We start from the raw sequence: 24781 nt of genomic DNA on the forward strand, positions 1-24781 counted from the left end.
AGTGGAAATTTTCCTTAAGACATAAAACCTCAAGGGTGCCAGAACGTTCTCACATCTGTTACAAAGACCGATCTGGCAGATATGCAAACAGACAGGCTACACGTGATAGATGTCAAAGCAGTATCGTGACTGCCTTGGGAAGGCAGGGAGTGGTGGGCAAGATCCTCTTGCATGTGTTGGTGGCCCTTGAGTGTTCTGCAGGTCTGGGAGGGGGGAAACCCTTTTTCCCTCGGCATGTTTGTGCTGCAAGACTATTTTTTCCAAATAATATTGGAACAACTATCAAATCCACACATCAAAGCACGTGCAAATTATTAATGTAGTGGATGGCACACACGGTTATGGACTTCCCGGACGTCACGGCGACCGGCACCGCCCTCCCCAGCCCCTCCCGGCGGCGGCGGCGCTTCCGCTGGGCGCATCGCAATGGCCACGGCCGCCTTCTGCTCCCCGTGCTCCGCGCTGCGGCCGGGCCTGGCCCCGCTGTGCCGATGGCGAGCCCTGCCTCGCCCCGCGTCCCGCCGCGCCGGCAGCGTCCCCCGCAGCGCCGCCAGGTACGGCACGCCGCCTTCCTCCTCCTCGTCCTCCCTGCTCCTCCTCCTTGCGCCGCCTGATCGGCCCTGCCCTGCCGATGTTCGTGTTCCGGGGCGGATAGGGCTCTATTTTGGGCACGGTGTCGGTATTTCTGGAAGAACGCTTGCTGTGCTCTCCTGCAGGGAATTGCTTCTTTCCAGCTCATATCCCAGCGGTTGCACGCATCGGGTCAGCGTTAGGGATGTTTTCGTTGGGAAATAAAGCGTGACCAGGCTTGGGAAGGTCCTGTTTTGACAGCTCCTTTTTTCAGGCTTGTCATGTAGATGGGGATCTAAGTTAGCAGCTGGCGCCGTTGTGTGATGCCCCGCAGTGCAACCGAGAAGGATGCAGAACGTGAACCGTGCATGTAGTGGGGTGGAGGGCACAGTGACGGTGCTGGCTGCTGTCCCACCGCTCAGGGGCTACACGGGGACGTTTTCAATAGGGGTATGTTGATTGCATTGCCTGGACTGGCTTGCTGCACTGCAATCTTCCTCTGCACCTGATGCCTTACTATTCGCTGTATTTCTGGAGTCCTGTCTCTGTTCAAGGAGTTAAATGAGATTTTAAGCCTGAGAAGCATTGGCACAGAACCCCAGAACTGTTATGATTGGAAAAGGCTTTTAAATCCAACCATCAGCCCATCCCCACCATGCCCACTAGCCATATCCCTCAGCATCATGTCTCTGCGGTGTTTGAATGCCCCCCCAGGACTGTGACCCCACCACCTTCCTGGACAGCCTGTGTCAATCCACCACTACTCTTTCTAAGAGTAAAATTTTTTCTGATGTCCAAACTGACATTCTCCCCATATGCTGGGGAATTGCCTTTTTCCTTGCTTAGCTGTGCGCTTAAACATATACAGATGTGAACTAGTTGTTAATTGCAAGTTATTGCCCGTAGTTTCTTACAGTAGAGACAATATAGAGTGCAAAACTTTTTTCTTTGGTCTGCATGTTCTGAAAGCGCAGCCTTGTTTTCCCCCAAAGAATATGGCATAGACAGGAAGGAAACCAAATGCAGACTTGTACAGGTGGGAAGTCATTCCGGTCTTAAACTGAACCAGGAGGTTTTATTGCTTTTACAAGCTACCTTCCAACAGAATCACAGAATGACCTGGGTTGGAAGGGACCTCAAAGATCATGAAGTTCCAACCCCCCTGCCTGGCAGGGCCACCAAACTTTCACATGTACTAGATCAGGTTGCCCAGGGCCCCATCCAACCTCGCCTTGTACAACATGTTTGTACAACTTCTTATCTTTTTTCTCCCAGAGTGATTTTTATTAAGAGCTGAAAACACATTTCTGGTAGACAAAACACAGTGCACATTTCCACACAGTCTGAATTTGTGCATTTGTCTTAGAACTCTAGATGAAATCCTGAACCTGCTGGAAATTAATAATAATGATAAGAAATAATAAATACTGCTGCCTTCCTAGAAAGCAGAGGCAAAGTGCCAGCACAGGTACTTCCCTTATTTGATGTTTCAGGCAAAGTTCAAGTAACAGATATCAAAGTAATTGAGGACAAGCTGTAAAAATAAATGTAATTGCCAGAATTAATTGCTTTAATTGCTTATTGGAGTCTTTCTTAAGAATAGTATGTTAGTTTGCTGTCATGACAATCAGACAAGATAATTTATTATCAATACAACTAATCTTGGGGCATCTCTTGGTGGTACTCATTTGATGCAGCTATTTGAGTGCTGGTAGAGATCTGGGTTTGTGTAATTGAAATACATATGGTTAATGATAAACACAAGGTGGTACTGGTGGTCTTTTCTGTTGCATTTGACCAAATAGCAGAGTTGTAGTACGTGAACTTCTGTGTCTGTGTACAAGAACATAATCTTTGTATTCTAAGTAATGTAATATTTATTGTATGCAGGAAGCTGTGTGAGTATTTTTCAAGTACTATTGGAATTACTGTCAAATTCATGCATCAGAGCATATGCAGGTGTTTAATGCAGTAGGTGATGTGCTCAGAAGTGCCATGGTTATGGACTGTCCTGATGTGACAGGACATGATGTGACTATATGTGTACTTTTGTCTTTTTAGTGATGAAGCAGCCGTTATCTCAGGGACAAAGCTTGCTAAGCAAGTCTTGAAGGAAGTTCAAAGAGATGTGGAATCGTGGATATCCTGTGGGAACAAGAGACCTCATCTCACTGTCATATTAGTAGGAGACAACCCAGCTAGTCATATCTATGTCAGAAATAAGGTAAAAGCAGCTGCAGCTGTAGGTATGTACTAGGTAATATAAGTGTTCCTTTGGTGAGAACAGGATGCTGTTCTTTAAAAAAGTTCTAGAAGTGGGAAAAAGAACCCCTTTATCTCATGTTACACATTTTTCTTCTTCACCTTCCCTGATTTACCTAAGGTGAAAAAGTTGCAGTGATATGCAAAAGGAAGTAATTCTTATGTCATGTGCAATGTAAGCATAAATTTAATGGTGCACCTTGAAATGTTATTGGGAGGTAGTTTGCATTATTACTTTTAGAAACTGCAAACGAGAGGTGAGCACTGGAGAATAACATTTTTTTTTCATAACATCATTAATAATATTTACCTTCATCTGTATGGGGTACATCTCATGGAATTTCTGGCTTGTTGGATGCTATAGATCTGCAGTAAAGCCAGGCAGTCTCATCTAAAACCAAGATTTCACAGTTGTATATGTGAAGGGCAGAATTTCAGATGTAAATCAAATAGTAAACCTGAGGGACTGATTGGAATATGACTCAATCACCTCAGAATGGAAGAGCACCACAGCTTAAGCAGAAAGCTATTTTGTTGCTTTTGGTGGAGCTGCAATTTTGTCCTGTGACTTGAAAAATCTGTTGTAAGTTTGGTCCTGCAGATGGTACCAGCGTTCCTAGCAGAGCTAGGTCCGTTTGGCTTTACTCATAATTCTTAAGAGCATAGTTATAGACAAATTATTGTATGCATTGATTTCCAAATATTTTTTGTCTTTGTTTTAATTTTGAAGCTGCTGTGTCAAATTACTGACTTTGTTGTGAGTTTGCATTTGATAACTGGTAATAAAGCATTAAAGACCAGAGAGTCTTATTCGAGATGGTTGTTGAACATTGAATAGATTTTTGTACAGTGTGAGTAAACTGTCTCTTAATTTCCTGATATGAATAAGTGTCTTTCTTTTTTCTGTCAGGAATTTCTAGTGAGGTCATACTGAGGCCTAAATATATTTCTCAGGAAGAACTCTTGGATATGACTTTAAAACTCAACAAGGACTCAGCAGTTAGTGGTGTATTAGTTCAGCTGCCTCTCCCAGGTAGGTGTTATCTCTTATTTCACTCCCTACATGCGGTTTATGTAAGAGGAAAATGTTTGACAACTTCCGTTGTTGCAAGTGTATCATGGTGACATCAAAGGCTCCAGAAAGAGGGCAAATATATAATGATAAGGAGATGCCTTTTTCTGTTGTTGTATAAACAGCAAGTCAATATAACTTTTCTGATTTTATTTTTTCCTACCATGCTGCAGTGCTTTGTCTTGAATACCAAAGCCTTTGCCATGTGTTCATCCCCTGCATTGTACCAAGATACATTGCTTAGCTGGTAGCGCTAGTCTTTCTCAGAGTGGCTCTTGCTTGTGCCCTGTATGTTTGTTTGCCTGTTGCGTGCTTTTGCCAGTATTTGTGATGAACATTGTGATAAAGACCTGAAAGACTTTAACATGCTCCTGATGATTGTTTTCCCGCTCCTGTTCTGTACTATAATTTCACTCTAGTGAATCAGTTAGCAGCATCTGGCAGTATGGTCAGTGCTAGGATTTGCAACTCTTCATATCCATCTCTAACTTCATTAAACCAGCATATGCTTTCTCACAGGGATTTGCCTAAGCTAGGAAAGTCATTGTAATAGTCTTGGTGGCATGTTGAGTTTCCCCCTTTTTTATGTCCAAATGTTGTCTTTTATCACATATTTAGACCATGGGCTCTGAAGGGCACGAACTGTCCTTTTTTTTGAGTACATAGAGGAACTGAAGGATGTGCTTTGTTCACATTTCTAATAACAACCAGTGTTCATTACCAGTAAGTTCTGTCATTTGTATTTCATGAGAGAACTTATGGTTGTGGATGTTTGCCTCCTGCTGCAGTGAGTTGGCCATTAGGTGGAAGTAGAACACAAAGAAGGAGAAGGAAATCCTGGACACAAAGTTGGGAACAACCTGAAAAGGTGGTCTGGTGTGGGAAACATCTCTCCCTGCAATAACAGATTAGGACAAACAGGTGGTTTAACAAATTGTCCTCGATATTAATCACTTATACAAAAGGTTAAGCGCTGACAGCCTAGGTAGGAAGTCTTCCTCTCTGTGTGTAGTATGGTTCACAGGCTCTCCATTTGGATTTCCTGAATCAAATGGTTGGGTTCGTGCTTAATAGTTCTGTAATGGACTTGAGCCTTGCAAGTTGGTCATTTTTAAGCTTGTTGAACATTTAACAAGGCAGGATCAGAACATAACTCTAGTTGTGTGTCAGTTTAAATATCTGTTGCTGTTATGTTTGAATGTTTTAAATTCTCAGCTGGCTGAGCTTCCCTACAAACAATGGCATGTCTGTCACCATAACCACGTTAAGAATAAATAGGCTTTCTTCAGCCTGTGAAACTTGTTGTTTTGGGGCTGGCTGCTGTCTACCTTACTAAAACCTTAGGGACATTTGATCAATAGTACAATGTTTTCAGCTTTACATTGTTTGTATAGATATCTAGTAAAGGAAAATATCCAAGCCGTCATGAACTGAAAACCTTCTACAATTGATGCTGGATGTAACTTTGATTGCTGAATTACTATTGCTGCTAAAACACTGTGTTCCCTCCAAGCAACTTGAGTGAGAAATGGGCAGAAAAGTGATGTAACTCCTTTTCCAAAGTCCTTTTGGCTTGTCCTGTGTCAGAAGGATGCAAAGCCCAGAAGTTGTGAAAACCTAATCAGCAGTGGCTGCTCATCCCACAGTTGGGGTTGTTGTATGGAGTATTGGATATTTATTTATTTTTTCACAAGAAGCCACACACAGGTGTGGCTTTTGATCAACACTGGGATAAAAATAGAAGCAGAGGATGGCTTTGTTCCTTCAGTCCTGTGAGCTGCAGCAACTTAACTTTGAGGATTACCATCTTTGCCTGAGGAAAACTTCCTTTCTGTGCCCCTTTGGAGCACTGTACTTCTGATGTGGTAATGGCTTCTTGGAGACTTCGCTCTATCTTTTAAATTGCCTGGAAGATAGGAAGATGTGTTCGAAGTTTATTTGAGATAAAATGTGAAAAGCTTGACATTTTCTTAATTGTAAGCAGCAATAAAATGTGGGATAAATTAGGATAAACATCATATCCTTCTGTGCTTCAGAACAGTTTATTCTTTGTTCCCTGTCTATACTTCTCAGAATCTTTTTTTGTTCCATGTTTTTGTTTTCATCAATCTTCTCTTTTGAGAACCAGACTTCATTTCTAGTGCGTATTGTGTAAATAAGAGCATGTTGGAGTAGCTAGGCAAGTGATGGCCAGTGTCATCGTGCAAGCTTGGTTAACAAGAGCTTCTTCGAAAATAATGTTTCCTGTTTTTATTGTGTTGGCTAATGATATCACAGGCAGATAATGGTGGTATGACAGTAGAGATTGAACCTTCCTCAATGCATAGATTCATCAAGCTCTTACCCAGAATGGACATTCTGTCATTATATAAAAGAATTAAATAATAATTCTGAGATGGTACTGAACCTTGAGTGTAATTCTGGTAAAGGTTTGGGAAGTTATTAGACAATGAAGCAGTAGACTAAAATTGACTGAAGTATCACGAGATAAATATATCTGTCAAATAGAATTGCCTTTGTAGGTCAATATGGGGACATGGTTTACAGCATTATTCCTCTGGAGCGTCCAAATCTGTTCAGGCCTTAAACTTGATTTTGTAACTTTTCAGAGGTGAAACTTGCTAATTCATATCTTTTTTATTTTCGGGTATCACTATTTCAGCCACATTTGATGTTTTGAGTTCAACAGTTTCAAACAATTATTTGTGTTGTCCGTTTTGTTTAGTAGGACATAGCTAGATCCTGCTGATTAACAGATTCTTAAAACCACTTGTGTTGTAAAATGGAAGCCAAAAGCAAGACTGAAAGAAAAAAAACAAATGAGTTTATGATTTCATTATATTTGATTAAAACTTAGGACATAGATCCTTCGTGCTGTTTGGTATGGGTAATATGTGCTAAAAGAAAATTTTTCCTATGACTTTTTTAATCATTTTTGAGCCAAGTAAGTGATGATAACTCTTGCAGAACATACAAGAGAGCTCTTGCTTGAACTTTTATAGTTATTGTTATTGTCATCGTTCACAACTTAGTGTCAGCATCTAATTTGGACCAGATCTGTAGCATTAGCAGCGTTATAAATGAGATCATTTAGTTTTCAGTAGACTTTAAAGGTTGAGGTTGCAACTACTGTCTTTGAGGGGAGATGGTTACTCTAGCTAGATGGAACTCGTGTGTTTCTCTGTGTAGTGATTCAGATAGGAGTGATGACCTTTGACAACTGAAAGAAGTGTAATTGAAAAGCAATGTTTCCCAGACCATATAGATGAGCGGACAGTTTGTAATGCTATCGCACCTGAAAAGGATGTGGATGGATTTCATATCATTAATGTTGGACGTCTGTGTCTCGATCAGCCTTCTATAATACCTGCCACTGCTGCTGCTGTCTGGGAAATCATAAAGCGAACAGGTAAGAAATTCCTCTGCATTTAATTTTATTCTTTTGTTATTTCTTAAAACACAGAAGGAATGAAGGATGCCATCGGTTATGGGTTAAAAGTTTTGGGCTGTCTTAATGTGTTGAAGAACCAATATTGAGAGGATCAGTCTAAATAATAAGGAGATGCCAAAGAGGATGGGATATTTTGCCAGTATTATTATATTATATTATATTATATTAACTAAATGTAGATGGTATTTTGTATCAAAGACTTTGAGCATTTTGAATGGTAACTTATTTTGTTCTGTTTAGTTTTGCAAGGAGTTTTAAGGAATTGTGCTCACTTCCTGTTTAATTATCAAATGCAATGTGTAAGTCCCTGTAGGGTAAAGGGAAAAATGCAGAACAGAAATGCAGAACATTCTGTTGGTTACTAGAAAGGGAAAAGATGCATTAAATAGATGCCATTTTCTAAGTACAGTATGCTCCTACCAGTGCACAAGAGAGCTTTCATTTCACTTTGTGGTCAGAAAAGAGAATTTCTGAGTCTACAAAGGATGATTCAGAAAAACTCAATTACTTGTCTATTTTGTTTTTCTGCTGTGAAAGCTGAATGTTATTTTGTGGGTTCATACTTAAAATTCAGCCTTGTGGGTTTCCAAGTCACACTGATGTCAGCAGACCACAATAACAAATAATTGCTATTATTCTGGCATTGAGAGGAAGGGTTTTGGTATCTCAAAATAGCAGAATAAGATGTTGTGTTCTGTTTTGGTTTCTTACAAGGAATACAAACATTTGGGAAAAATATTGTTGTAGCTGGAAGATCTAAGAATGTTGGAATGCCTATTTCAATGCTTCTGCATACTGATGGAGAGCATGAAAGGCCTGGGGGTAAGTCTGTGAGTGTTGTCATGTTAGTCTTAGTGTTTCCATTTTAACAATTGATGAAATAGTTAGAATAAAGCTCACCAGAGCATTTGGATAAAGAGAAAGCCTTTCACTTGTATGATATTAACAACTGGAGCAAGGAGATTAATAACTAATGCATTTCCTGATGATTTCTCAGCAGAAAAGGTCAGTTTCTGGGCTGGGCTTTTTCTGATATGATGTCATTATTTCATCCTACTTTTGAAACAACTTCTGTATAAATTTAAAGATCTTTTCCAGCCTGATTGATTCTATGACTGGGAGCTTGCACAGTCTCATTCAGTGGATGGTGTCCCTGCATATGGGAAGGACTTTGGAACTAGATAATCTTTAAAGATTCCTTGGATCCCAAACCATTCAGTGGTTCTAAATATTGTTAGCATTGAACTGTGAGGGCAGTTCCTGCAGTGCAGTTTATACCCCCTGGATGCTGGATGCCGCAGTGAAATATTTTTGAGTAATTTTAATTGCAGAACTGTGAATGTGCTGCTGTAACTGTGTTACAAATAAAATGTAAATACAATACTGTCACTTTACAGCTTCATTTTGATGTCAGAAACTGCCACAGTGGTGTGTGCAAATGAGGTAAATGCTGATGTTTAATCCTAGATGTATTTAATAGGAGTGGAGTGAAATCCATTATTAATACAGTGAAATACTGGAAGCCTCTTACTACTCACAGAGTTAGTTTGTCCATTCAGCCTCTGTGGGAAAGCTACTGTTTGAAACTTGTCTCGGTGTTGGAATTGTAATGACCATCAGCACATAAGTTTGGTCTCATCCCCATTCCTCTGTCAGTGAGATTTTTGCCATTTACTGCAGATCCTGGGCTCCATAAAGCACTGGCAGTGCATTTCAGTGACTTTTCTTGCCATAACTGCTATTTTAACTTCCATCTTGTGATTTAGTTGGATCTGAGGCTCAGCTCCATTGTCAGATACCAGGACTGAGGCTGTTCTTTGTGGTAATGTGACTTTGATGTTGAAAGCAAATCCAGGGGTCTGCTAGGCTATGAGTGATCATTGTTCTGTTTCACAATAATATGCCTGGGTTCTGATTTCTGAAATAATGCACGTCTTATTTAGTGGAGTAGGCATTAGGGCTGTACATGTTGGGTATCCTATGCAAGAACATAAAAACATTCAGATATTCCCATACCCATTCAGGGATCCAGATGTAAAAAGAGTTATCCCATTCTTGTTATCTAACAATGTTATCTTTGCTTATTCTGAAGAAGTTGACTTGTTTATACAGCTGTCTTTCTTGTTTTCCAACCTGCAAGGTGGTAGTATATGGGATATGGCAGCTGATAATGAGAAACCAAAGGAATATTTGCTGTTCTTTCACAAAGGCCAAACGATGAGTGTATGTTTGTTGTGAATGTGATAATGCATCTTTTCGAAGTTGGGGACTCGTCTTTTGTTTGTGACCTGTGTATTGGGTTCCTCTGCAGATCTGCTTAGTCTTTTCCATATAGCTCTCTCTTCTCTTGGCTTCTACTCTGAGCAGAAGCCTGGTTTGTTACCCAGCAAAGACAGCTTTCCTCTGCTTGCACATTTAAAATGTTTTAGCCCTGTTAATAGAGATGAAGAAGAAACTTTTTCCTTGTTCCTCTTTTAATATTTTTTTCATGGGGATGATGACCAGACAATACATTTCAAGTGCTGAAAAAGATATTTCCTATCAGTCAGAATGGGATATTATTGGCAGCTGGGACTGATGTTGTGAAGTAACTTCTATTGTATGATGAGGTGAGGTATGTGGGTATGTTTTTGGATAGGTTTTGAGTTTTTTGGAGATGATAAGCAAAGATGAAAAGCTGTGATCTGTCTTCATCTGTGATGTTTTGTATGTAGCAATTGCAACGTCCTGCAGGTGGCAATACCTGATTAGGTACAAAAAGGTTCCTTACTAAACAGTGTATTGTCCACAGACAGATCAAGACACTATTTTTATTTTATAAACTAGTGCCTTAATATAGCAATATGGTGCTAGGCCTTATTTGCTAATAACCTCTTAATTTCTATCATTGTCAGTAGCATTGTCAGAGTTGCCAAGTTACTTATTCTTTGTTCTGGCATGGTCACAACTAAATGGAAAGCCCACTCTTTCTGAGGTGAACTGCTATTTCGAGGGTAGGGACCATCCTTCTATTTTCAGCCTCTCCTTAATAGTGATGAGAGCAGTTCTTTGGCTTCAGGAGCTGACCACAGACGCATTTATCCTTAAGCTTTGGAGAGGAAAATAGTACTGATTGTGCTGCTTAGAAGCTGTGAATATTCATAGCTTTGGAATTTCCACATTGTTTTCTCTCTTTCATGGTCTAAGAGGTCAAAAGAACCTCATAATGTATGGTTTTTATAGCAAGGGTTGTAGTTTGAGGCAGGACATCTTTCTTATCTTTTGCTTAAAGTGAGTAACAGAAGATTTCTCCTTTTTATTCCATCCTTATTCCATTTCTTTGTCCTGCTCCCCTTGAGTTTTGTTGTTTTATTTTTATTTTGTATTATTAGTAGCAACTTTGGGGATCAATAGGTGATATTAAAGAAAAGAGGAGGAGGGAAGAAGGAAACTAGACATGCAGGCTTTATGTACTGCTTGGGATGTTTCTGCCACAAGAGTATGCCAAGTTAGTTTGAAGGCAGTTGTTTATTCCAAGCTTTAGATGGACTTAATTGCATGGGAAGTTATAGAAAATTGGTGAAAGACTTCTGACTTCTAGGAATTCCACTTATGTCAAGAAATTGCTTATGCACATATGTGCTTCTCTGTTGACATTAACTGCAAATGTCTTCATCTGCCTCTCCATGAGTGCAGAGACTGGAGAAAAAATGGTGATAACAGAAGAAGAGTGATGAGAGATAAGGGAAAAGAGCAGTGAATTCAGAGTGCAGACAGATTGAAGATGAGATTCTTGAGGAAGAGAGTTAATGAGATAAGAGGCACAGATTAGACAGTCGGACACATTCCAGAGGAAGCATCTGTGGTGGTAATGTCTTAGATGGCAAAAATCTTTATTTAATGGTTAATAATATGGCTTATGAGTCCTTGATGGATGGAATGTGAAGATGAACACAAAAGCATAGAGTAGAACAAATAGTTGATGGAGAATCAGAATCTGGAAACAATTTCCTTCAATAGCTTTTATCTTTGCATTTTTTGAGCAAACTCAGAGAGAGTGCCACCCTTGCTGCTGGTCTCTATATGATATCTTAGTCCCTAAGCCAATGACGTTTTATTTCGTGTATAGTGGTCTTTCCTCAGCATCTCAATTGATCTGCACGAGGCTTTTCATGTCTTGCTGGCAGGGTTTATTTGTAGCTTCTTGCCAAGCAATGTGGATGCATGCAGGAGCAGGCCCCAGAGCTTTTGAGTTTACCCAAAAGGATGTGGTCTTATACCTGTGATAACTTCAAACACTTCCTGCTCTGGTATAAAGTACAGGTTCAGCAGTTTTTGCTTTATCAGGAGATAGAAGAGCTGGTTGGGCATCTGTGAAATCCCAGTACCTTTTTCATTTTTTTCCATTCCTGGTGTTGCATTTGACCTAAATAAAATGATTACTCAGAATGTTTTGAGCGTGTGGGGAAATAAAACATTAGATGTATTTTCCTGAAGTGGTAACAATGATAAACATTCTCAGCCAACTGAAATTGTACAGGTCATATAAATATTGACGCTGCTTTTGATTGTGTTACGCATGTGGGTTCAAGAACATTTCTTCTCTATGAAATCTGTTGATGTTCCAGTCAACAGAAAGATTTGGCTGTCTGACCATCGTGTGCAATTGTTGTTTAGATGGGAGAGTTGATTGATTAGCTATTCAACATGAGTCAGCAATGTGCGGTTGCAGCCCAGAAGGCCAACCATATCCTGGGTTGCACCAAGAGAAGCGTGACCAGCAGTGCAAGGGAGCTGATTATGCCTTCTACTCTGCTTTCATGAGATCCCACCTGAAGTACTGTGTCCAGTTCTGGGGCCCCCAACATAAGAAGAACATGGAGCTGTTGGAGGAGGTCCAGAAGAGGGCCACAGATATGATCAGAGGGCTGGAGCACCTCCCTTTTGAGTACAGGTTGAGAGAGCTGGGGCTTTTTAGGCTGGAGAAGTGAAGGCTCTGGGGTTTTTTTCTCTTCCTTCCCATAACCATTCTGTGATTCTATGATTCTGTGAAAGACTCTTGGCCCCAGAGTCTCACTGCTGTCGTAGATCCTAACCTCAGAGTTCAGGCCAAGGAGAGCCCTAGTTGTCTTCTCTTGTTGACCAGATTATCAGCCATGCTCATTCTTGCAAGGGGGAGTATCAGTAAGAAATAATGTCAGTCCACAGTATATGTATTAATTAATCCTATGCCAATTTCTAAAGTAAGTGCTTTTTCATATGTGTAAAATGCAAATGTTGTGAGCATTCTGCCTATGCTGAAACAAGTGATGCAGCACTAGATAAACCTGGTGGTCATTTTCACTGTCCTTTGTGTACCAAAATGAGTCACTTTGTACTTGAAAGTAATTGCAATATAGACCTTCTCTATCTATTAATTATCAATCTTTATGTTTCAGGAGATGCAACAGTGACCATTGCACATAGGCACACACCAAAGGAACAGCTCAAGATCCATACTCAACTTGCTGACATTGTCATTGTAGCTGCAGGTAATGTGGTTAATGCAACCAATCAATGTTTAAAACCCTAAAAGAAAAGCTTGGAGTCAGTTAGTGGCACTACTTGCTATTATCATGTGTTTTACCAAATAAGTGGTGCTTGTGCTTGCCAAGGGTGTCATAGTGTGCAGGATTTCTTCTAAGATGGACAGATGATCTGGCACTTGGTTCCCGTCCTTCATATTTGTAGACTCATAAACTGTTTCTCATCACGTGTGACACCTTTCCCTTAGGGAGACTTCAGAGTGAACTCCGGATTGGGAACCAGTTGGTGTGTAGTTTATACAGGTATAATTATGTAAATTAAGACAGTCTCTGTACTGTGCAAAAACCATGAGTCATCTAATTTTTGGCAGAAGGTTTTCTTTAAATCAGCTGGAGGTGCCATTCATAAAAAACAATGGTATCTTTCTCTTACTGTTAGAATTAAGGGCAAACGTAGCAAATTAAATGGTAATTTTAGTAACACGTATGTGTTATTCATGGCTGATTTTTTTTGTTTGTTTACTATTATCATGTCAAGAGGAAGAGAATGGTAAGTGCCAAAAGGAGGGGCTCTGAAAGATCTGTGAAATACTTTGGATTTTCTAGGATAAAGAAATAAGCAGTGCTACTTCTGAGTGAGCAATCTTTGGTTTTACTTTACTGATATCTATTAATGGAAATAAAAATTTAACTTAAAAACAAAGCAGCCTTTGGAAAAATTCTGTGTCCTGTGCAACTCTTGTACCGCTTTGGAGGACCACAAATAAGGATAAATATGATCATATTTACTCTTTTCTGCTCCTTACCTCCCTCCTCACCACCAACAAAACATAATCTTGGGAAGTTATTTTCCAGATGAAGACAGATAGGCACATGTCTGGATCTCCTTGCTTCCTGTTGAAGCAAGATGTCCATTCCTTCAGGGCTTCATTGCATTGTCATCTGTTTCTTGTGCCAGGTTGGGAATAAGAAATGGCTTAGTTCTCCCACATGTGATTAGCCAACTGTGGGTCAGACCAGAATTCACATGCTGTGAATGAAAAATAATATGTGCACTAATTGAAAGTAAACCAGTAATATCAACATTCACTGCTGCTGAATTAATCACAGTTCAAGGTTTTTTACATGCTGAATAGTTTGTTGTCAGTTATGCTTGTAGTTAAACACTTCAGTAGCAATTTAGCAGTGTTCATTCTTCACATTCATTCATTCTCCCAGCGTCTTTTGTAAGAGGAGCATGATACAATAGTTATTACACAATGTGAGATAGGCTTGAAGTGATGCACAATCCAGCTCTGGTATTTTCTCAAACAGAATGCAGCCCTGCCCACTGCCACTCTATCTCTTCTCAAAAGAAGAGAGACAGAAAATACGATGGAAAAGCCCCTCACTACCAAAACCTTGCTACATAAACTACATACCTTGCTCTGTGCACTGTATGTAATAGCACAATTCCTATTATCTGCCTATGAGGAATTCCTATTCACTTTCATCCATGGCTGTCAAATAAGTCAAATCATGTGTTTGTGTTTTTACTCCGGACTTTGAGAATGCCTGTCTGTAGAAGTTGTCTCTAGTTTATTTCCATCCTTGAGACATGGCTATGTGGCTTTTCTTCTTTATAGCTATTGTGGCAATTCCTTCCTTCCCTCTCGTTCCCTCGCAACTTGTTGCATCATAAAGCCATCTCTCCATAAATGAGTGTTTCTGCTTTCAGCCAGAGATGCCACACAGTTTTGCTTTTTTGGCTAAGGTATAATGTTTCCTTCTCTTGCCATCCCTCATGGCATGACCTGTGGCCCTTCTGTATGGAAACCGCTAAATTCCTGGACTGTTTGATTCAGCCCGTGGCTGGTTTGCTTTCTCGGTATTTTACTGTTTTACAGTCCTTGTACCTAAAGTGGGATTATGTAGGACTTATACTTCACTGTTTTCTACAAAACTAGAAAGGAAAAAAATTCCCACATATTTCAGTCTCTGCATTTTAGGAATTGCTGTTCCAACGCTTATCTTTCCCTGCTTGGTATGCAAAGCAGGCTTAAGTAAATGGATCTGTTCATTTGCTTTGGGGGTTAGTTTATTTGTTGCTCTTAAATATTTGGCCTGTTATCAAGCCATTTTACAAAGGGTGTAACTGTGCAACTTCCGTTAATATGCTCCCATTCCTATCGTGCACAGATCGTTAACCCCATCAGACAGAGGCATTATCCAGTTAGCAGTCGGCCTGCAATTGATTGCACAAGAGTGTGATGAAGGAGATGTAGCCAGATCTTATCATCAGAATAGGAATAAATAAATAAATAAATGAGGTTGTGGTTTGCTCAACATTAAAATCAGAGTTTCAAGGAGTTTCATAGCTGTGTGCTATGGGGGAGTGAGAAATGGAGAGCAAAAAAAATGCTCCTGTATTGCCTGGATTCAAATGACAAGCTGGCCAAGGTCCAGCTCTTCAAGCAGAGTCAGAGCACTCATATGCTAGTGCTTGCCTCCAGTAACACTGGCCTCAAAACATACAGTTTTGCTTTCTTTTCCTTTTCTTTATTTTTTTAATGTGTTTTTGGTTTTTTGCACCTCAGAGAAGGCTCCCTCGTGGGAAGGGTGGAAGGGCAAGCTCAGAATCCCCCTTTGGAGATGCTCTGTTACTGTGGCAGACATTCACAGAACACAGAGCTTGCTGCTTGCCCAAGAAGCAAGGCAAAAATTGGGTTTGTTTCCAAGTTCAAATCTCCTGTCGTTCAGAGCTGGAGGCTGCATAGAAGAAAATAAATTTAGGAGGTCTTTTAAAGCAGGTGCACAGACAAGACTGCAGATGTTGCATTTAGAATGTGATGGTCTAACATCATGCAGCTGCTGGCTGATGGCTTTATATTCTCCACTCTCTGATAGTATGTAGTGGCTATGGACTCAGATACTTCTTTGCTTATATACTTGAGGAGAGATACTTTATTTTTCTGAATCTGTCCAGGAATTAACTTCGAGGTTTTGTGCTTGCAAGGCTTTGCTTCTGTCTTGAAACCTGGGCTAACGCTGTTTGCTGTGGGTAGGTCTGCGTTGGATGCTTTTTTCCTGTTATCTATCTAATCTGTAAATTACAAGAATGAAAAATAAGCAGGTGGCATAGATCAGGTTCTATGCTTAATTACTGAGTAAAATACGTATATTTTTTTTTAGTGGGGGTGGGTGGGGGGTGCATGCAAACTTATAATTTGGAACTGATGGCCCAAGATTATTTGGCCATCTTAATCAAATATCTTGATGATTCCAGGTATCCCGAAGTTGATTACAACCGATATGGTCAAAGAAGGTGCAGCTGTGATAGATGTAGGCATCAATCATATCCACGATCCTCTAACTGGGAAGACCAGAGTAGTTGGGGATGTGGACTTTGAAGGTCAGTGAAACACTCCTTATGTGAACCTATTGGATTCATTGGTGATAAATACTTTGAATAGCTTATGTGTCTCAGAGAGCACTGACAGAAGTGCTTGTTCTCAACAAGCAGTTTGTTTATATGCCTGCTCTTAAGAAATGATAAATTATTAGGAGAGGCAGTGCTACTTCTAATTACAGATAGGAGCAACCTTTGAGAGATACAGATGAGCTTTTATGGCACTGTCACCATACTGCAGCAGTTCTAGAGGCGCTTGTCTCCAGACTTCTTTCATCCTCTGAGAATCTCTAAGGCTTCTTAAAAGTATTTGGACATGTGCATGCACAAAAGCAATCTACAGTTTCTACCTTTTCGTGAGTATATGTTTCTCACTGGTCATAGCAAACACTGTTATGCCATAATTTCTCAAGCATGCTTTCACACTTCCTCTTAACTTGTATTTGAAAATATTCACTTCTGCTTCAGAAATTATACTTCAGGCTGAGGATTAAGGTGGGTTCATCTCGAGCTCTTGAAAATCCTGGTCCAGGCAAGCCTGAGATAATGTGTGATGTTACATATTGATCTTTTCATGTTGAATGTGTTGCAGAGCGAGTTCATAGTGTAATTGGATTAAATCTCTCTGCTCTGGAGGAGCTCCAGACTGGAATAGCAGGATTGTTGCAGCTGAAAATTAAAGCTTATTGGCACAGCTGAGTGTGGGAAGCTCAGACAGCATTCACCCACATTATTAATGGTTCTCAACAGTTCCTTATTTTGATAAGTATGAAAATCAGCCACCATTTTTTGTTGGTTTTTTTTTTTTCCATAGTTATTAACATCTTGGCTGGCACAATGTCTCAAAGCTTAATTGTATTCATGTTTCTAGCCCGCTGGATGTATTTGAAATTATATCATTTGCTTCATTCTTGCCTGTTTTACTCAGTGAACATTTTATCTGTCTGCTGAAGTCTATGGAATGACCTGCATGAGCTCAGTAATGCTTTGAGAGTGCATTTGGAATTATATAGCTGCATTCATAAAATAGTTCCAGTAGAAATCTATTTCTACAGGACAGCTTTTTGTGTGGTTATCTTCCATGTGCCATCGGAAGTAAAAGATGGTTTTCCATATTCAGAACTGAGCTAAAATGAAGTATAGAGAGGAGTTCCAGGAATTTCTTTTCTTTTTTTGTTTTGATTGTTTGTTTTAGCATGTTTGAATATGACTTTCAGAAACTCGATGCCTCCTTTCTGTTTGTTTTCTTTAAATACATAACCTTCTGAATGCAGTGTAGGGCTTGATTCAGTGTCCGTGCCATGACTCAGAGTTTCAGCGATGCACCGTATGTGTCTTGTCATGTCTGCTGTGGGTTGCTCTCAGGATTTTACCTGGGGGGAGGGAAGATCCAAAAAGGAGGGAGGAACTTCAACCTCGATTATGCCACTGCAACTCCAAGTAGCATTTCGCTGTGCATTGCCAAAGGGAAATTGTTGTTGGTTTATTGGTATCGGTGAAAGTTTCACTAAATCTCTAACAGCAAAAAAAAACTGTCCCTGTGTATGGAGTTGGAAATATTGCAGACCATGTCACCTGTGCCAAATCTTTTATTTGCCACTTAGGAAATGGAACAAGCTATGCTATTCACGTACCAAATCATTTTATCCTTTTCTTCCTTTTGATCACTTGTCTGAATGTATGCCTATGTCAAAATGTTTTTTGCAGTATGTAAGCTGGCAAGGCATACATCAGCTGTATAATTTAAAATAGCCCACCAGTGTATGTTCTTTCATCATCTCTTTCCTGAAGTTGGGAAATATTTGGGATGGGAGCTGCAGGATGTGTGAGAGATTAGACTGGGCAATCCCATGTCAAACCTTTATTGTAAGAAATGGATGGGAATGGCTGACCTAACAAGGTCATTTGGCTGAGAACCTCTGGGAGTGCAAATAAGCTTTAGTAAGTGGGTGGGAACTGTTAGGATTTGGTTGTCATATCCTAGCAATACTTGGATGCTATCCTCTGATCTCTAGGGAGTGGGTTTGAAACAGAACTTTATTTTCATCTCAAATAACAAGAAGATGACATTTCAAATATATATCTTTTTAATACTCTTCATTCATAAACTCAAAGTAAGAAATACCTGGGGGAAAATATTCTTAGCATGGGCCAAGAGGATTGAATAGCTATTCAAGATGAGTTTTGATGTTCTGAGATCTGTATTATAAATTGGGCATTAGTGTGAGCCATGTCCCATTGGGCTCTAAGTGGTTAAAGGTGCCCAGAGTGCTATTATATGTGATTCCAAGATATCCAGAGGAGAAAGACAGGAAAACACTGCATTTGGAGGTCGGCTATGCAACTTGCACAGAGGATGCAACTGGAACAGCTCTTACGGGTGGAGCACTGTTTCCAAGAGTCACTGTATAGCAGGGTGGCGGCACAGCACTGCTAGAGCTGATCCTTGATATGGAAGTGTTCAGAGCTGCTCACCACTGTGCTGCTCCTGCCCGACCTGCCCAGTGACAGTGGTGGACCTACCCATGTTCCAGGACACAGAGTTGCTCACCTCATTCTGTTCCCACCCTATCTGTGTAGTGGTAGTGGTGCACCTGCCCATGTTCTGGTGCTGCTGGAAGCAGCTGGCTGAGGTTTGCCTTCTTAAGGGTTCTGGCAATGTGGACATGAAGGGCTGTATTAAAAAAAGGGAGGAGCTTTGCACTTCAGTTGTCACTGTAATTTTCACAGCTTGTGAGAAGGTGGCACTGTTGCTGAATTGTGGTTCACTGTTCATGGGACACAAATCTTTGTGATATCAAATGTAAAGCAAAAATGTTGTTAGAAATGAAGCTGACTACTGATAGCTGGAAATGAGTTAGAGGGGCCCATGAAGTTGAAGTGTACAGAATGGATCAGGCTCACTTCTGGATGGAGCAAGCATACCAAAAAGCACATAAGTTTAGTAAGAACCAGGGAAATGCATCCTGTTCCTATTAATAACAGCACTAACTCCTACTAATCGATTGGATGAGCGGACAAGTGTGGTGGGATGTAGAAACACAGGTGTTGTGGAAACAGTTCTTTCTGACAGTAGTTTGCTGCTGTTCCACATTCAGTGCATTACTTTCTGAGCTGTGAGCAATTTTTTCTCAAGCTTCTGAATCCTTTTCAAGCAGTTCCTTGATGCTGCTTATCCAAACAGCAGCAGGTATTCCACCTGCTTTCACTACTACTTGATCTTTTCTTTTTTGTTCATGTAGAAGAAGTGACATTCATTGTCTAAGAAATTGAAGTCCAAACTGTGTAATAGTGTCACTGTGTTGTTGCTTGGAAGAGTTTAGGGGAGTCTCTGCCTGTTGGTATGCTCTGTCAATGCAAGAAATGAGGTTTATTTTACAAATTCCAAAGGCTTTCTATTCATTCGTAACATTTTGAAATGGTGGCTTGGAGGCTACTTTTGTAGTTAAGTAGGATCCCAGCTGCAGTGACAGCATACTTGAGTTTCTAAAGTGGGCTGTGGACAGTACATTTGCTAAATGGGACTGCTAGCTCCGGGTGGTGGCTGACAGGAGGCCGTGGAGCACCACTGCCTGGTGGTACTGAGCTTTGGGATGGAGAAGTTGAGGCCCTTTCTCACAAAGGAGGCCACATGTCATGCGGGGGTCTAAGAAAACGTTCACTGGGATCTTTAATTTCTGCTGCCACTGCTCATTATCCCAAGGCTATTGCAATATCCCACCCACTTGTCTGTGCTAATTAGCTGCATCTGAAATAGCTGTGCTGCTTAATTTTCTTCTGGGGAGCATTAGAGGGATAATATCAAACAGAAGGGATTTTGAGAAATGGGATCATTGTTTTCAGGTTGCTGTCCCACAGTGCACAGTGAGAAAAATCCCAAGCAGATCATGGGATATCTGCTACAATTGCTGAGCACGTGATTCACACTTGTGTGGTGCCGCATGAATACGGTGATCCTGGAGAAGCTGTACAGGGACTAATAAAGCCATGTGCAAACAATGCTTAGGCAGGAATTATTCTGCATCACTCAATGCAGATGCACCAGACTCAGAACCACCTTCAGGTTGAGACTTGCCCTGGGTTTGTATGATGAACCCTATTCCGTGTCTGATGTTCCTGCTTTAAAGGAACAGAGGAATGAAGGGCTGCTTCCAAAGCAGCTGAGCCTGTTCATCAAGGAAATAATCTACATTTCATTTCTTCTGAAGAATCAAAGGAAGATTTGAAGATTCTAAAGAAGCTGCAAAATAGCAGCTCCTTCCCCATAGGCACCTCATTTGTGTACCAACATTTTACAAATTGCTGGTCTCCAGAAGCTAGGTTAGAGCTTTACCGTTGCTGGGAAGCAGAAACGAGAGCTCCTGAAGGAAGCAAAGTTGCGGCACCTGATTTGCTGACATGAGGTGGGTCACACCGAAGTGCTGCCTTAGGACTGCTTTGGCTTTCTACAATTCACAAGAGAAGGAAAATCCGTTCACATTTATGAGGTTATGTTTACCCCTTCACTCACTAATGTTCCTCTTAGAGAAATGCATTCGTCTGATCTATGTTTACTCTTCTAGGTGGAGATGTATCAGATGGTAGATCCTAAACATAGATGCCTGTCACTCATTTACGTAGGCTGCTCCAAAAGTAATGCCTCCTGTTTGTTTCCATGGAAGCCATAGCAGGTACAAAGAGTGCAATAACACATAGTTACCACTGTTAGCTATGCATTTTGTTTACTGATGAATAAGAACCCGCATGTGTAGTAGTCATGGGAAGGTTCAACCTCTGCTGCCATACAACTAACATCCACCTCTCAAGTTGTGGGCCAACACAATAAAACAGGAGGCATTACTTTTGGAGCAGCCTTTGTATATAGCTGGATCAGCTTTTGTGAATAAGGTATCCAGGTGGTTGTATGTAAACAGATATAAACTATGGTTTCTGCCACACTGAGGCCACAGCGATTTCCATGATAGAGTATGTGGAGAGAAAGTCCTCCACAACCTGTGAGAGCAGCACACTGTGCCTGTGCTCCTCAGTACAGCACCTAACATGAGAGGCAATGATGTTGTGCATTGGAAGGCTTTCCTTAGGTGCAGCTGTGAGCTGCAGCACTTTGTAACTAAGATAAGAGTATTCCAATAACACCACAAAGAGAAGCATGTAACATTGCCATGGAAATAGACTTATTTCAATTTTAAATGGATGAAACAATTTGTATGGCAATTATGATGGTGTTCACTTCAGATGTGGGTGCATTTCAATAATTATGACATTGAGTTAGGGATTTGCAGTAACTACTAACCATAAACACCAATCTCAAAGAGCAGGGAGTTCAGAGTAACTAATAAAAGTGAGAATATTAAGAATAACTGTCATATGAGACCTTAATTTATTTCTTACAACTTGCATGAACAACACAAAGCAATGCAAGTTGCAATTTGTTAAGGTTTCCAGGTATTTTAATAGTATATCTGGTGGTACAGACAGCAGAGTAAGTAAAGCCCGCCCCAGTGTAATTAACAGCTCTTCTCAGCTGTTTTTCAAATAGTAACACTCACCATAGAGTGTGTCTATATGACATGCTGGCAGTTACTTACCGCTCCTTATTTCAGACACTTGTTGGCAACAGGGTGAAAATCTTTACAGCAATCAGTAATATGTCACTTGCGCTAACCACTATTAGTAAATGGCTGCTTGTTACAGTTTGTCATGCAACCAGTTCCCAGCCAGATGCGTATAGCTCATGCAGAAGTAACTTAAAATTTCAGTTGATTTCATTTTACAGAGTAGATACAAATAGCAACTCAGGTTGTATTGTTCTGTGGTAGTAGTTTGTCATACAAAGAAGTAACTTGACAGCTGTTACCTAAATGCTTTAAAAAATAAGAGAAAAGGTCTACCTATCTCTTAGCATAAGCATACAAGGTACGTGCTAACTTTGGACGGCCTCATAGCATTGGTCGTTGCAGCTAATTCAGTTGTCAGAGTTGTTTCTTTGGCACTTCAGTAAGACCAGTCCAAGTTTGGTGTAGGCACCATAGTAAGGCTGTTTTGTGGTTTGGTTTATTTTGTTTTTATTTGTTTGTTTGTTAAACAACAACAATAAAACCGCACCTTCTCTGAAGGAGCAGAGCATTTATGGCTGCTGTTGTAATGTGAATTTGTTTTTCCGTAAACTCAACTCTGTTTTGTCCCTTGCCCATCTTGAGAAACAGAAAACAAACCAACCAGGAAGTTGTACTTTCTCCTGCTGTGGTCTTCTGAAGTTCCCTTTTCTGATGGTAGAGTGTCTTCATTAGAAGCTTCAGGTTGCAGTGGGGGAAGAAGGCTGAAGAGGCAGCCTCACTGTGCTGGTGCTCAGCTTTTTGATGGACTCCTGCTCTTCTTGCAACTCCTCTGAAATGTGCAGTTTAGATGACTGACTGCAGGTTGGGTGAAGGTGTGTGCTCCTATGGGGAGAAGGCAGCCTTCTGCAGGCAGATTGCTTTAAGCTAATGGAGAAACCATACCCCAGATCTGGTGCCTGGGTTATGATGTTCATGAGAAAAGCACTACCTTTCAACCCTGGTCCTGACTGTATCCTATCACAGAATCATAGAATCATTAAGGTTGGAAAAGGTTACTAAAATAATCTAATTCAACTGTCAGCACATCACCACCGTGTTCACTTTCTCTCTTTTCTCTTAGAAGTGAAGAAGAAGGCTGGCTTCATCACTCCAGTGCCAGGAGGAGTGGGACCTATGACAGTCGCAATGCTTCTGAAGAACACGCTGACAGTTGCTAAGAAGCTCATTTACTAGAGGAAGCAGGCTGTCTCAGAAGAAGAATGCAAGTTCTATTTATTGTTATACAAAACCTTTATTTTTTACTAGAAAGATATTTATTTCTACATTGTATTTATTTTTTCATGTAAACTATATTGAACTTGATGGTTTACAAAACATTACGATACTTTATGTTACTTCCTGCTGACTTACTGTGAGCAACACTGAACTGAATGGTGCAGGTTTTGTTGGTACCGTGTTGTTGGTCAACTGTGTGCGTGGAAGTGAAGAACTAAACTTGAATTCCAAAGACTGAATATGCTTATGTATATTTTGAGATGGGATGCTATTGCTGAGATTATTTAACCATTAGCTATGCTCGGTCTCTATCAAAACTAGGTTTGAACATGGTGAATATCTGTTGAAAACATAGAATGTTCCAGGTGTAGTTTGAAGCTGGAAAACATTTAGATAGCAGTCATCTGGAGTCTGAAAGGAACAAAAGGATGGAATTTGTTTCAGCTACCAGACAGCGCTGGTGCTGAATACAAATGCTTAGTACACATTTAAAGCTGTCCTGTATACTTCCGTATTGGCAAAACTCTTACCTCTGAAATGTATGCAAGAGGTGCGCATGAAGTACTCACAGTTGTGAGGCCAGAATTGTTTTCTTTCCATGTCTGAATTTGGTTGAAAATGTTTTCCTGCATAATGCCACAAAAAGGTTACAAGTGGGTGATGTGGTTGGATTGGACTTCAGTTGGATAGAATGTCATTAAAGCTGCTCCGTATGTATTTTTTGTATAAGATGGAGGGGAAGAGGAAATCAAAAGTTTACCCATGTCAGAAATACTTGTATTGGAATATAAGCCATTTGTTTATTCTCTTGTCTTCTGAAGCAGCATGAAGGGTTCTTAATTCCTTGTATAAGGCTGAGCCCTGTGAGTATTTGTTGACAATATTTTCCTTCTTTGAGAGGACTGTGTGAGATAATAAGATGCTTGCTGTAAAAGGAAATAGAAATCATAAAAATAAACGGGAGAGAAATGATTATCAGTGTGTTTCTGTACCCTAATTTTGAGTTCCAAAGATGGATGCAGAATAGTCTCGTGCAATGTGAGAGTCAGAGGTGTGTTACTGCTTGGATACCACTTTTAATATGCAAATACTGACTTGAAGAGTCTACCCTGGTTCCTACGAAAGTCAGTGGGAGTCACTTTGGGCTGCTATCTCCGTATTTTTATCTTGGTTGGGATAAGTTTATTTTAATCAAGAGCCTTTAATGTTTGCCAGTAGGTTCAAGACTACTTGAAAAAGGAAGAAAACAAAATGGCGTGGCTAAAGTGCGTACCAAAAACAATGACTAAATAAAAAGAAACAGATGGAGCATTCCTTCTGTGCTGCTTGTTTCTGCTGGTGCTCTTTATAAGAGTTTTGCATAAACGCATTTTTTGCAGAAGAGCTTGACAGATCCATTACTAAGTATGTGGAGCCAGTAGTGCAGACACCCACATATCTGTATGAAACAAAGTGTTATGAGAATGTTAGAGGTATCTACCTGCATGTGGAGATAATGCTCAGATCATTCAACCCATCACTGACTCAGATGGAATAAAATTTGCCCATTCTGCTAACCTTTCTATGAGATACTTTGATACAGTTTGGGTTGGATTTTTTGATTGGATCCTTTCTATCTAAAGTGGAAGAACAGCAACCTTTTGCTTGTTCATTCGTTGCCTTTATTTCACCTATTTGCATTGCTTTTCCAAACCCGTGTTT

At 40.4% G+C, this 24781-nt stretch overlaps 1 protein-coding gene across 2 annotated transcripts; it reads left to right on the forward strand.

The window, feature by feature from the left end:
* The first annotated feature begins 394 nt into the window (after nucleotides 1-394).
* Nucleotides 395-24055, forward strand: MTHFD2L (methylenetetrahydrofolate dehydrogenase (NADP+ dependent) 2 like). 2 transcript variants are annotated; one of them, XM_015861800.2, is made up of 8 exons: nucleotides 398-554; nucleotides 2632-2816; nucleotides 3743-3865; nucleotides 7161-7313; nucleotides 8070-8177; nucleotides 12773-12865; nucleotides 16125-16250; nucleotides 22926-24055. In XM_015861800.2, exons 1-8 carry the CDS (start codon nucleotides 427-429, stop codon nucleotides 23036-23038), a joined length of 1029 nt encoding a protein of 342 aa, XP_015717286.1. In that variant the 5' UTR covers nucleotides 398-426; the 3' UTR covers nucleotides 23039-24055. The 2 variants fall into 2 exon arrangements, with proteins under 2 accessions (XP_015717287.1, XP_015717286.1); XM_015861801.2 differs by lacking the exon at nucleotides 16125-16250 and having other exon boundaries at nucleotides 395-554.
* The last annotated feature ends 726 nt before the right edge of the window (nucleotides 24056-24781 follow it).

The sequence above is a fragment of the Coturnix japonica genome, chromosome 4 (genome assembly GCF_001577835.2).
Source record: "Coturnix japonica isolate 7356 chromosome 4, Coturnix japonica 2.1, whole genome shotgun sequence".
In the NCBI taxonomy this organism is placed as follows: domain Eukaryota; kingdom Metazoa; phylum Chordata; class Aves; order Galliformes; family Phasianidae; genus Coturnix; species Coturnix japonica.